At 39.0% G+C, this 13,282-nt stretch overlaps 2 protein-coding genes across 2 annotated transcripts in view; both read right to left on the reverse strand.

Moving 5' to 3' along the window:
* On the reverse strand, positions 1–5,802 carry LOC106931222 (beta-1,3-galactosyltransferase 1-like). The gene is made up of 2 exons (XM_015009212.2): positions 5,574–5,802; positions 1–1,626 (listed from the first exon to the last, which is right to left on the reverse strand). Exons 1-2 carry the CDS (start codon positions 5,618–5,620, stop codon positions 528–530), a joined length of 1,146 nt encoding a protein of 381 aa, XP_014864698.2. The 5' UTR covers positions 5,621–5,802; the 3' UTR covers positions 1–527.
* Positions 5,803–10,159: 4,357 nt separating this feature from the next.
* Positions 10,160–13,282, reverse strand: part of LOC106931217 (zinc finger protein GLIS2-like) — a 37,121-nt gene continuing 33,998 nt past the window's right edge. The window contains exon 7 of the mRNA XM_088009418.1: positions 10,160–13,154. Within this exon, the coding sequence (XP_087865544.1) occupies positions 12,469–13,154 (686 nt within the window). The 3' untranslated portion in view covers positions 10,160–12,468. The remainder of the gene's footprint in view (positions 13,155–13,282) is intronic.

Consider the following 13,282-nt stretch of genomic DNA (forward strand, 5'->3'; position numbering starts at 1 on the left):
TCACAAAACGTAACATTTTATTCCAAAATCCCAGGTACATCGTTTAAAATCAATTAACAGGAACACAGTTGATTTATGTTTTTAATTTACTGGACATAGCCAACATAATGCAACCTTTTCTCTGATAGTCGTAGTTGCATGTACTAATTTATGTTGTGCTAACTTCAAGTAAAAGTTCTTGCCCTTTTTTCATGTTGACATGTTAGTTTTGGTGATGACATCCATTACTCAGTAAAGTGCAGGCCAGCTTCTCTGTTTGAATAACAGTGCAATTTCCTTTTTAAAATATAACAAAACACACAGAAAAAACATATCAAACCATTTTTAAAAGAATTGCACATCAATTCCAGTAGTGTTTCACATCCTGCCAGATTAACTGTATAACATGTATAACAGCTTTGCTTCACGAAATTTGAAGCAAAAAACTCTTTTCTTTTTAAACGTTGATTGCCATTCGCAATTTTTCAACCTGCAGAATATCTAGAAATAAGTTACATCATCACATTGAATCCGTAGTGTGAACGGCTTTAGCAGTGAGGTCCAGGCTTCTTGTAGTCTGCCCAATAGTTTTTCAATTGTTCCGAAGAGCCAAGAATGTACGTAATGATCTTAGAGAATTCACAGCGATCGTACTTAGAATTATACGCCTTAAACTGTGAAGGGTCTGGCGGAGACGTCGGCGAAAGTCCCAGCTTTTTAATGCACATCCCAATATAAGCGTCCTCTATGTTAAAAGGCTTGATAGATTTTGAGACCTCCACAAATTTGGCGGGAAGGTCGTTGGAAAAGACATACCCCATGCCCAGAGTGTATGTGGGATACTGAGGGTCGGGATACATCTCTTCGGGAACATACCACTTGGAGTTCTTGGACCGGATAACGGGTCTGTTCCACATGAGCATTCCTGTCAGATAGTTCTTTTGGGGGATCCCTGGTTTCTTCAACATGATCACCAGGTTATCGACGTTCAGGAACATGTCAGAGTCCACCTTCATGGCGTAGGCCGCTGCAGGGCAGCGCGTGGCCAGCCAGTCCATGATCACCATGGTTTTAATGGTCAGGTTGAGATACGTGTCCAGGAAGTTACTCTGGATCAGATCGTTGTGCTGCTGGTTCTCCTGTTGGAGCTTCTCAACGTCGTGTCTTTTATCGAGACCCAACACGAACAGAGTGAGTACCGTCTCACCCTGAACCACTCGGTCTTTGCCCCACGTTGCCCGGATCGCGTCCCGAGCCGCAACGTTGCTTGGTGCCACCGGCACCATCAGGACCAGGAAAGGCGAGTTGACTTTGCAAACCTCGGGGTTGTCCATGACAAACCTGTAGTTGTGCGGATATGCTTCATGGTACTGAAGGCCTTCAGGGGTCGGTGTCGTCTTTTCCTTCATTGTATTTACAAAAGCTCTGTGTTTTGGGTGAATCAGATAAGCAGGTGCGCGCACTTGCCAGCTCTGGTTGAAAAAACGCTGGTACTGTCTCTGAAGAGAGAACGTTTCGGACCACGACAGGGTGCTGTCCGAAAAGGCCAAGAACACGACGAACACCAGCAGACACAGCATGAGCAGTCCTTGAAACCAGGAGTGGAACGCAGGAAGCTTTTGATGAAGCAGGTGTTTGGGAAACTGTCTGGAAAGGAAAAAAAATCTAATTAAAACTCATTAACGTTTCATTCCTAAATCAATATGATACGAAATAAATACATCAGCAGCTTAATAGCTGTGATGTTATTTTGCCCCATTTCATAATAAGAATTTTATCCACTCAAAAAAAATTATCTAACACAAACCCAACCCATCATGCTTAAGTTACTTTTCATTAGGATTTCATGCAATCTACCAACACTAAGTAGGGCATCATGGCAAAGTACAAGAAAAACACACATTTCTCTTTTTTTATTCAGCTGAAACTTGTCCACTAACCGCGTTCAGCCCCATTTCCTCCTTTAACCTGCTTAACGACACTTTAACTTCAGGGTCACATGTCCTGGATACAGTTCTCTGACAGACTTTGTTCATTAACACAAATAAATAATCTTCCTCATGCACTTTGTGGAGTGCCACACGATTCAGTGCAAAAAACAGGATGAATTAATTTTCTGCCTTTAAGTTAGGACGTGACAGAGGCTCTAAAAGAACAACTGCTTCGCTAGTCACTTACTCTAGTTGGCATTAAATTGTCCTCTGGTAATGATGTAAAGAACTTTGGCATTATTTTCGAGCGGCACATGTTGGCTAAGGTCAAAGGTCAGATAAATGTATGTAGCACATTTACAACAACTCAAGATGCACAACAAAAAACAACCAAAAAAAATTAAAATGCATAACACTGAAGCAATTAAGATTAAAAAAAAAAAAAAAACGTAGACAGAAAAAACGTCTTAACGGGCTCTTCAACTAACAAAGACAAAGGTAAAAAGTATGAATTGATCATCTTAATCTCTCAGATTTTAACGTGTTAAAATTTTAAACGCAGTTCTTTTTTTTCTTTTCTTTTTTTCTCTTCTCCTGTGAATCTGACGCACAACCTACATGCGCAAACCACAGCGATGGTGAAGATGGTCGAGGTCCGTGATACGTCAGAACTATTTCCTAATAGAACCCTGTGGTCTCAGACTGCTTAGACTTAAGAGTTAAGCTGAGCTATTTGTGCTGTTAAAGGCTTCTGGAGGACAAACCAACCACTTATCCTACTTCTCTGGAGTGAAAGAAAAAAAACAGTCACCAGTCAGATTGAGTAGTTTTACAAACAGAGTTATCTCACTTAGCTGCACACATGCTAGCATGCTATAATAAGAAGGGTACAGGACAGGCGGCAGATAAAAGCAACACAAACGATGCTTATAAGATGTTAGGTTCTGAAAAACCAGAAATATCACATCTTCATATGAGTCAGACTTTGACTTCTATAAATGTCAACCAGTACCAGTGTACTGCAGATTAACTGGAAGGCCTCACTGAATACATTTTAAAGATTACATCTTTTCACCAACATAGAAACATCAGTTCATCTGTTTCTTCTTGTGACTGTGAGATAGAATTAGACTGAACAGATCTGCCCTTATGGACCGGAAACATTGTCACGATACCTGATCTAGAATGTCTTTTAATATCGGGACCGATACAGATGTTAGAATCAGATCGGTGCATCTCTAGTAACGTTCCAAAAAGTTTTGTTTGTTGCTAAATAATGTTGACAAAAGTGCATGACCTTTCCATCTTTCTACATTGAACGAATGAAAGTGAAATCCTGTAAAAGCTTTTAAGTTTAGACAGTAAGCTTAAACTTGAGTGACAAAAAGTGTTTCCTTTCCTTTTAGTTCATGGGAGCTGGACAATTAGCCCGATTATGTCGTCACTTCTTTTGCTTTTATCACTTATTTTATTCTGGGTCATTGTGCTTTAAATTTTTTTTTAATGTAACTATTTTGCCTATTTTACATGTGAAGCACATTAATAGTGCTATACAAACAAAGAGTGATTGTACATCGCTAGTCGTTCACATTGTTCAATGCTAGCTTACATGGGGGAAAAAAGCTCTAGAGAAGTGATAAAACATTACACATCACCCGGGGAACTGTCTGCTCACCACAGGAATAGGATGTTGGCTCACACACCCAGACACAGGCTGATATGACAGATAACAGTTTTAACCAGTAGTGAAATGGTTATGCTGGCAGTGTTCCAACACCATGATAAAAGTGCTTGCTGCTAGTGCTTTCATTTCCTATCTTTCTTTTTTTTTTTTAAAGCGCAAGCAATCTCACCGCCGATCAGCGCGTGCAGTTTCACAGCATCAGAAAGTTTAGCGTGTCGTTAACACTTTGTAGCAGGTTTTATGTGTTTAATCAAAAACAGTTGCATGATAGAAACATTTTTTTTATGTCATGAGTGTTAGCTAGGCTAAATAGTTTTTCTTTCAGTGGTCATCGCATTCACCGTCTCCTTTTGTCACGTCTGCACTCTTCTTTCTGGAGTACGTCAGGACAAATCCTACGTCACTAAAAATATTAAAATCATAACATTTTAATATTAAAATCATCACACACACACAATAGTAGCTAAGAATAAGGAAGTTAATGTACATTATAAAGCACTTTCAGCATTTTGGAAATGTATGCAGCTTAGGGGCTATGATGGATTGTGAAACGCCAAGTTTTGCAGCGTGGCAGTTGCAGCTGTCACACTGCAACCGCATGCAAGCTTGACATAAAAGAAAATGACAATTTTTCCTCTAGACATAATAATAATCATTTTTAAAAAGGCGTCTCTCCCAGGACTAACAACACCATCAACCCAGGAAATACAGACTTGTCAATCAGTGTTGTTTTCTTTTCATATATTTTTATATAATTTGCATCCAAAGCAACGGGAAATTTTTCTGTAACGTGATGTGGAAATCGGTTTTCACCCAATTCTTGGCTCCATCACCAAACGATGCAGCGATTATCTCAAAGCTATATACTACTATAACCAAACCAAAGCGCAGAAACGCTACTCAACAGGAAGCGTGTGAAATACGAACAACTTCGGAGTGGAAATGGATCGGAAACGTCACGTGCCTTTCATGATCACCTCCTGCTCTAAAATGATGACCAAGTTTAATTCAAACCATGTAATAAAGACTTTTCTCCTTGAGTCAATACAGTTTATTATCTCGAAAAATTACTGTTAGTGAAAAAAATATCTTTACTTAATTTTGTTTCAAGCTGAAACGAGACATTTGATAGCTGGGCTTCCTGGAAAGAAAAGTGAAAATACATCTACCTGCACATTTGACTGTCGGTAGATTAAGTAGATTCAGGATTAGGATTACATTTCGATCACAGTCAGATCAGCTATATCTATGGTACCAAACTGACTTGTTCTTAGACAGCAATAGAGAAAATTCAGCACCAGAGTTTAAATGCTTGCACTCAGTTATGGATTTTTCTTTTTTAATAAACACTGTCCAAACCACTCTGGCCTTTTGTGAAAAAGTAATTACCCATTTATTTATTTATTTATTTTGTAATTTTTTATGTGGAACATTTATTTATTTATTTATTTTTAGGCTATGGCTGTAGAATCAAGACGTCTCTTCTTTCATAGAACCTGTCTGACAACATGAAGTAGGCACAAAGATCTCAAAAGGCAACAAACTACAGAAATACGAAAATGTTTGATCAGCAAAGTGATTGAGATCCCTTCACCCATGAAGATCAGAAACATTTTAAAGCCATTATGGACAACACAGTGGTGAACCTAACGAAGCTAAGAAAACAGAAAGAAGCACTCACGGAGCACCCCAAGGCTCAATCCTGGAGACATGGAAAATTAATAAATGCTTAAAATTAAAATGCCGCTTGTATTATAACGGAGCTGGCATGGCCTAAATATATATATATATTTAAAAATCGCTTCAAAAATATTAAAGTCGGGCAGAGAGGATTTGACCAAGTTAAGATTTACCTCTGATATAAAAAGTAACAGCGTGTTCTCTGTGGAAGAGAACACGCTGCAGCATGTTGAACTACAATTCCTTCTCCAGGTTTGTTGACTGAAGTTTCAGTGAGTTCAATAATTCAGAGCCCTTACTTTCTCAGGCCAAGTTCTCCATCCGAACCAGCGTCTTGGTCCCCCATGGCTGCTGCTGCTGCGAACCGAGCCGACCCGCTCCGAGCCTCCGGGTTCAATGGTTGCCCCCCAGTACTGTAGCCTCTCACCCGCGGGACTCCAAACTAACGACGGCTTATAAGGGACGAGTCATTTCTATGGACAGGTGTACAACTAGCTGCAGTCACCGGGGGGAGTGAACTCTTTAACTTCTGCTAACACGGAAAACGAAAAGAAAAATGTGAGGGGCGTGGTACTGAAGAAAAGAACACACCTACAATTGTAATAATGAAAAGAAAAACGTTTCTAAACTTTCAATTAAATTAGGCTCCCAAACCGTCCCATTCATGCAGGCTGCGCTTTATAAGGTAAGTTTTATGTAATTTGTTAGGGCTGAGTGAATTTTATTATTATTATTATTATTATTATTATTATTATTATTATTATTATTATTATTATTATTATTATTATTATTATTACTATTATTGTAGCCTAAGACTGTTTTTATGCAAATATTGGTATGAGGTTTGTAAAGTTACACAGTAAACACTTAACGTTTGGTTTGTTTGGGTGTTCATTTTTCAAAGTTATATTTTACTCCTACAGTTATAAATGTCAGCTGCAAACTTAATATTTAATTAAGTTAAATATTTAGCTTACAAACTAACGATTTGACTTTCAAATTAAATATTTCTGCAATATGCCAGTCTTACTTTAACAGTGTTCACACTACCTGGTGTTAAATCAGCATTTGTGAAAGAGTTACAAAGTTTGCACCCATTTTTTTTTTTTTTTTGATAAATTAACACCACACATTGTTTTACATTCAACAACACCAGCTGTCACATGAACGTCACAATTTTTACGCTTCAGTTACCATTTTTATTTATTTCTATTTCAGCTAATGAAAATCTCAATATCAGTTTTAGTTATTTTGTTAGTTTTAACATTATTTTTTTTCTCTTCATTAATTTGTCTTTTGCTTTTGGAGTGACACCATCTACTTGGCTGAATGACCTTTCACCCCACAACCAGGTCATGGTTTGCTTACATGCATAAACTGCTTCTGTTATGCTTTGTGTCTAATTTGCACAAATTTCACCAATATATTGTGAGTACATGGGCGTCATCTTTTTTTTTTTTTACATGTGAAGCAATAAAGTGGCTTAATCATTACAAAAGCTTCCGTCTTCTGGCTCTGAGCTCTCAGGCCTCCTGACGGCTCAGTGACAAATAACCAAGGTTCAGCTCTCTGGCCTTTGTCCCTTTGCTGCGGTTGGGCTGATCCGCGTTACAGCTACCGGTGACGGTCGTTAAAGCTTGAACAGCATTGTGTTGCAGCCTTCACAAATGCCAGATGGCTTTTTTCCTTGAATAATAGAGAAACGGATGTTAGAAAGCAGAAGGAAGATTCTGAGAAAGAGGAAATTTTGAAAAATAATGGTCACTCATTTATTGTCCAATAAAGGTAACAGGAGTGAGAAGTTAATACTAAAACCGTAACAGAGGAAGCTGGAAAGCTACACTCCAGGAACTGTCAAAGTCTTTTTTTAAACCTCTTTTAATTGGACAGCACTTTACCAAATAAAGTACTTGATCGTTTCTATAGTCTGGCCCCATAGATTAGAGCTAATTTACTTTCATTTGAATATTAACTAAAATTGTATATCTACATCTACAATTACCTGCAAGCTTAAAGGTCACACACCATTTGTACTTCGTTGAACAGGTTAGGTTAGGTCGATGCGTTATACAAAACATGATCGTTACATTTTTATGCACAAAATAATTCTTAGTTAAGATTTTAGTCTGCTCACTTGAGCTCCTTTCAGAACAAGATGTTTTAAGGTGTCTTGTCACTTTAAGTCCAATAAGTCATTCCTGGCCACGACCCCCAAACGCTAATTCAAAGCTTACACTCGGATGTGAAAATGGCTGCAAACGGATGCAGAGTTATGCAACCATACATCTTTGAAAAGCAGAAGTGGATCCTCCTGCACAACCATCAAAATTGCAAGCAACTCGTTTCTGGATGTGTCCAAATCTTCTAATTTATTGTTTTCATGCTTAATTTCAGTTATTGATGGTAATTTAAAAAGAAAAACTGAAAGTATGGTTGGAAATGTTAATTTTACAATTTTTTCCTTCTACCGTTTCATAATAGCATGAATAAATATAAGGCGAATCAAAAATATGATTAAATGTAGTTACAGTGTGAAGCTCAGTAACTATAGATCACACTTCTATTGACTTTGTCCTCTACAGATCTGAACCATGGAAAATTCCTCTAAAAGAGAAGTCAGAGGACGTAGAGGAAAACATCCAGAATTCGACATTGCAAAATGTCTCAATTGTAAATACCACTGTGACTTGTGGATGTCCAATTTCTGTGTTAGCTGTTCGAATGAGGCAAGCTTATTGTCTATATAAAGATCATATAAAGAAGTTTGGAAAATATGCTGTTTATGCTTTCCTGCAGGATCAAGTTTCCACACTGAACAGGATTACATTACCCTAATACATCCACCAGAACCAGCTCATCATGTTCTCTGCTTCTACGAAACAGAGTAATCTGAAAGGCTTGGCAAACAAGGCCTGTTTTACCTGGCACTGCACCTTCTCAGATTTCATATGTTCTTCCTCAGGCAGGGAAAAAAGATCCTTCACAACTACAACGCATAAATCATAAAGTCATTAAAATAACATAATATTTCTCTCCTCTGTGATTCTGATCTGTGTGCATCGGGACTTTCCTGAGCTATCAAAGAGACAGGAAAACGTCAGGTATTGGGTCTGACTGACCGTTAACGCATTCAAATTTTACACCCTCTGATCAGTGAAATAATTAATATTTACTCTAGCTGGGTGGAAAGGCGTCAGTAACATTATCCCATGTAAACGCAGCAGCGTTTGCTTTGTCATTTAACCTTTACAAAGTTAAAAGCTCCAAGTCTAGTGAGAACTATATATTCTTCTTAATAAATGTCACATTAGTGCTGTTAATGACAGAGGGAGGAAGGCTTGGATGAGAGAAAATAAGAAATGAAAAGAAATAACTGAATCAAATATCCAAAACAACACGTCATGATCTCTTTATTTTAAATAAAAAACAAACTCAGCACAGCTGAGTGTTCAACAAATACTCACAGCTCGATTTTGATTAACATTTCTACAAATTTTGTGGCTAGCACAGCGTAATGGGCCTATAATTACCCTTAGATATGAGGAAAACGGCCATGGTGGTTTGATGTGTGATGGATTGATGAGTTCTTCTTAATTAATTAGCCTGGTTCTGTGTGGTTTAATGTTTTGTGCATATATCACATAGCCTAAAAATGTGATGTTTTTTCTCTTTTAAAGTTGGCATTAAGTACATTTATTTTTGTAATTTCAATTGGCGCAGACTTATTGTCAATGGAAACGCAGTCAGCGACAGAAAAGAATGGGCTTTTCACATCGCTGTTTCACGGAAACAGTTTTTGTTTTTTTTAAAAAGCATTTCCTTGAACCTTGTGCCAGAGCTCTGCGGTAACATGAATCTTCTGGTTTTCTAGACGTGAAAAGCTCGTATTGCTGGTCAGACAGCCGTGCGGCTTGTCGTTGGTGTGAGCGCAACTGTCAACTAGCATGAAGTTAACCATAAAATTCAGTTTATTCTAACAGAAAATGGCGTGTGCATCGTGATGCAGCCTGGTAATGCTCTTAAATAAAAGACAAAGAAGATCAAAAGGGTGGGAAGTTATTGGGCCACACCTGATCTGAAGAGCTTCACTTTCTTTGCTTTTCATTGTGTGTTTTGTACAAAGCTTCTGGCGTTGAAGCATCTCTCGTTCCATCGAAAAACATTTGACACCTGAGAGGAGAGACGCCGAGAGAACACAAGTCAGTAAATGAAGCGACATAATTCGATTTGGAACAGTAAATGATGGAGCCTCTAAAGAGCCTCTGTAAAAGTACGACCTACGAGTTTATTCTTAACTCTTTGGTGGATAAAACTGATTGAAAATCGATTTATTTACTGCATGTTTATGTCTGTCAGGTTGAGGTGGACCTCATGGAAACATCCCTTTATCCGTCCTTCTCCGTGCTTGGATCCTCTTCTTACAACAGTGATAGTTACACTCCTAATTAATGTAGACGGATGGAGTCATTAAAAGCAAGATTTTAAGAATCATTATATCACGTGTGATACGTGTCTTAAAATCCAAAACAAAGTTCCCAAAGAAAGTGGGAACATTTCAGGTTTTTCTCATTAGCAATTGATGTAGTAAGTATGCCGGGCCAATGGGTGGCGCTGTAACACTTCCAAAAAAAGGACAGAAAGAACAGAATGCTTGATTTTTGTGACGTTTTGAAATGAATCAACTCTGGAAGCGGGTTTCTGAAACGATCGTTTCTGCTCTCCAAAGACGGCGAATGCTTGTAGACACACAGGCTGAACGACAAAACGCTTGAAGGCGACACCTAAAATCGTCTCCGAAATTTCACGAGGAACTCAAACGATACCAAAGCAACAAAAAACAAGTTTTACAAAAATTAAATAAATAAATAAAGTGGGAGGCAGGCCATTTTGATTTTCTTTCTATGTTTTTATTGACAGATCATAAAAACATTTGATGTCGATGAAAAGTGTTGCAAAGGGCCCTGATGTCTTGATAACATCTGCTGTCAGATTTTTTTTTCTTTTTAAAAAAGAAGACACTTCAACACTTGTACATGTGAGTAAATAATTCTCCGTTTATATAATTCAGATGAAACACAAGGCACTTGGAAAACGTTTGATATACCGATTACCGTAAAGTCATGTGCAAACAGGATAAATGAGGGCAGGTACTGGCCGCCTGTGGCCATTGTCGAACTCTTCTAGTTTTTTTTTTTTTTTTTTTTTTTAAGGAAAGGAAATGTTTCTTTCATCCTTTTAGCGTCTTTGGCGTTGCTTAAATTGTAACTGGTGCTTCAAATTATTCCCTATATTTGAACAACAACAAAAAAGAGAAAATAATAAAATGTACCCATTTTACACAGCAACAGACAAGTAAATAATTGCGATAATATTAGCAGTACAACTTTGGGCACACTGGCAGTGTGTGCTGGTTTAAGTAAAACATCAAAATTCCTAACATGCAAACTACATGCAGACGGGTTTTAATGTGGATGTTGTTGTTTTTTCTTTTACACTCTGAGGATACCAAGATATCATTCAGTTTCTTAGAATCTGCTTTTCTTCATATTAACAGTCACTTGAAGCAGATGTGCATTTACACACACACACCTTTGTCTTTCTTGATGACCAATCCGTCGTTGAAAAGATGCCAGGCTGATCCTGCCTAGATCGTTGTCTTTGAATGCAGCGACAAATAAGCTATCGTTAAAAAAAGTTATCCCTAAATACAGGAGTTAACCATAACCCTACATTCAGTTGCGTCAAATTATTTTATTTTCCTATTGTGATCTGAAAAAGAAAGAAAAAAAAAACATCACAATGTCTGTAAAATGATGCACTTTCTGTCTCGCCATCATGCACTGTAGTCATGAAAAGGTGCCAATTCGATTCAGAGGAGCTATAAGAGAAACTAAGCAACGATGCAGCTGAGATCCACAGTAGCAGTACTGATAGGTCGGTCAAGCATCTAGTGGAGTAAATCATAAATTATATATTTAATTAGACCTTTCGGGACTCTCCAGAGGGCTAATTAGTTTCCTTCCTGTGGGCCCGCGGGAGCGCTAAGGTGAGCTTTTCACACACAGCCGCTTTTGTTACGACACAAAAACCAAAGACACCCTGTTATCATGGCACAGGTGTTCTGTAGCACATGGAAAATTTAGATTGATAAAAGTTGTAAAGCTTTAACCGTACTGATCTCCCAATTAATCTCCAACCTATGTCGTATCACATTTTCGCGGTTTAAAAGTACCGTAATTTCCAGACTATAGGAGCTACTTTTTTCACACGCTTTGAACACTGCGATGCAGCTGGTATTTAGCCAAAGGGTTTCGAAAGGCTGGAGTGATGAAGAGGATGGCATAAGACGAAATTGACGTTGAGAGCGACAACAAACTTCTTCAGACTTTTTCTTTTGTTTTTTAAAGTTAGTGGGCGTGTCTTTCATTCGGATGCTCTCAGCAGTCTGGATGTTACGGTAATTCAAATCTGCTCCATTAAATAATCAATTAACTTAAGTAACTGATTCTAAAAAAAAGTACATTTTCATCATGTGGTGCGTTTTTGTTTTTCTTTTTACTGCCAGATAAATTCCACACAGTAACTATATTAAGTGTTGTGCCACTGTTTCGTAAGTGCAAAGACGCAGCCGATTTGTCAGGCAAAAGTCTGTGATAAATGTACCTGGAAATCATAAGAAAATCCAGTAAAGAGAAGGGATATATGGTACCGTGCAAATATTATAGACAGGTTCAGGAAAATATAAAATTAGAATGTTTTCAATATATACACACAATTGTTTTTTATAAGCAGAAGCCCAATTTCAAGGTGAGAAATTACAAAGTCAAATTTCTTTCAAGTCATAATATATCTTTTTTGTAACAACTGAAGTTAACACAGTTACTTGATTGTGTTATAAAATGGCATTATTTGCATGAAAAACATAATACTGCCCCTTTTAGAACCATGTGCAAGGGTACTTCTAGGAATTGATATTGTTTTGAAGGGAAACTCAAAGAGAACTCCCTCTTGTGTTTTTAAAAACATTCTTGTCCAGGCATGTCTGCAATGTTTGCACTGTACCATAACCGAGTAAGTTCATCCAAAACTCACAGATTTCCTAATTGTGCAATCAAGCCATGCTAAGATGTCATTTGGTTCCATTAAAATCTGATCCTCCTCCAAAGCTGCGATATTCACAGTGGTTCTCACAGCTTAACTAACAGCTGTTGGCTTTAGGAAAAATGTGTTTGAGGGAACAATGACCCAAGACAAAGAATCCCCTGGTCTGGGTCCCTCTCCGACAGACAGATTGAGAGCCTCGCCCTCTTTTTTCCCCTCGTTTTCATTGTCTCCCTCTGGCTCCTTTCCTGTCACCTGACCCAGACCTCCCAGAGCTCCCAGCCCCAGCATAGACGCGGCAGAGAGCCTGAGGTGCAACAGCGCAGAATCGGAAAGGCCGAGCGGACTGATCCCACAGCGGCCGCCTCCACTCATGGAGAAGATGGGCGCTCCGTGGTGATCCAAGGCCCTGGAGTGGCAGAGAGCGGAGAGGGGCAAGGACGTTCCAAGGCTGCCGAGAAGAGCTGCCGCTGTCCCTGGAAGGATGACGTGCCCCCCGCCTACGGAGGGCAGCTCGGCGGGGTTTTGGTGCCCAGAGAACCCCAGCCCCATTCCAGTCCGCAGCCTGGGAGAAGGACCCGACTCCTGGGCGACAAAGTGGCCGTGGGCCTTGATGTGTTTCCGCAGTGAGCTGGGATCCGTGTAGCGTTTCAAACAGCCCGCCATCTTGCAGCAGTAAGGCTTGTCCACATAATGGGTGCGCGTGTGCTTGAAGCGGTCGCTGGAGTTGGAGTAGCGTTTGTTGCAGCCTTCATAAGGACAAATGTAGGGCTTCTCGCCTGGAAGTAAGAAGAGAAATAGATGTGAGAAGGTTGCCTGAAGGTTGCAAAACTTTGTAAGTAAAGCCTGGTGACCCGCCAGGCTTACAATACACTGGGGAGAAATCTTGGATTTGTTCAAGAACATT

The sequence above is a fragment of the Poecilia mexicana genome, unplaced genomic scaffold (genome assembly GCF_051168715.1).
Source record: "Poecilia mexicana isolate PSO_F unplaced genomic scaffold, ASM5116871v1 scaffold_2, whole genome shotgun sequence".
Taxonomy (NCBI): domain Eukaryota; kingdom Metazoa; phylum Chordata; class Actinopteri; order Cyprinodontiformes; family Poeciliidae; genus Poecilia; species Poecilia mexicana.

What these genes read in the sequence shown, in the direction of transcription:
- LOC106931222 (XM_015009212.2), bottom strand. Translation starts at nt 5,620, where the DNA reads ATGGGGGACCAAGACGCTGGTTCGGATGGAGAACTTGGCCTGAGAAA. An exon ending in GGAGAACTTGGCCTGAGAAA is followed by an intron (nt 1,627 to 5,573) that starts GTAAGGGCTCTG and finishes TTTCCTTTCCAG; the next exon opens with ACAGTTTCCCAAACACCTGC.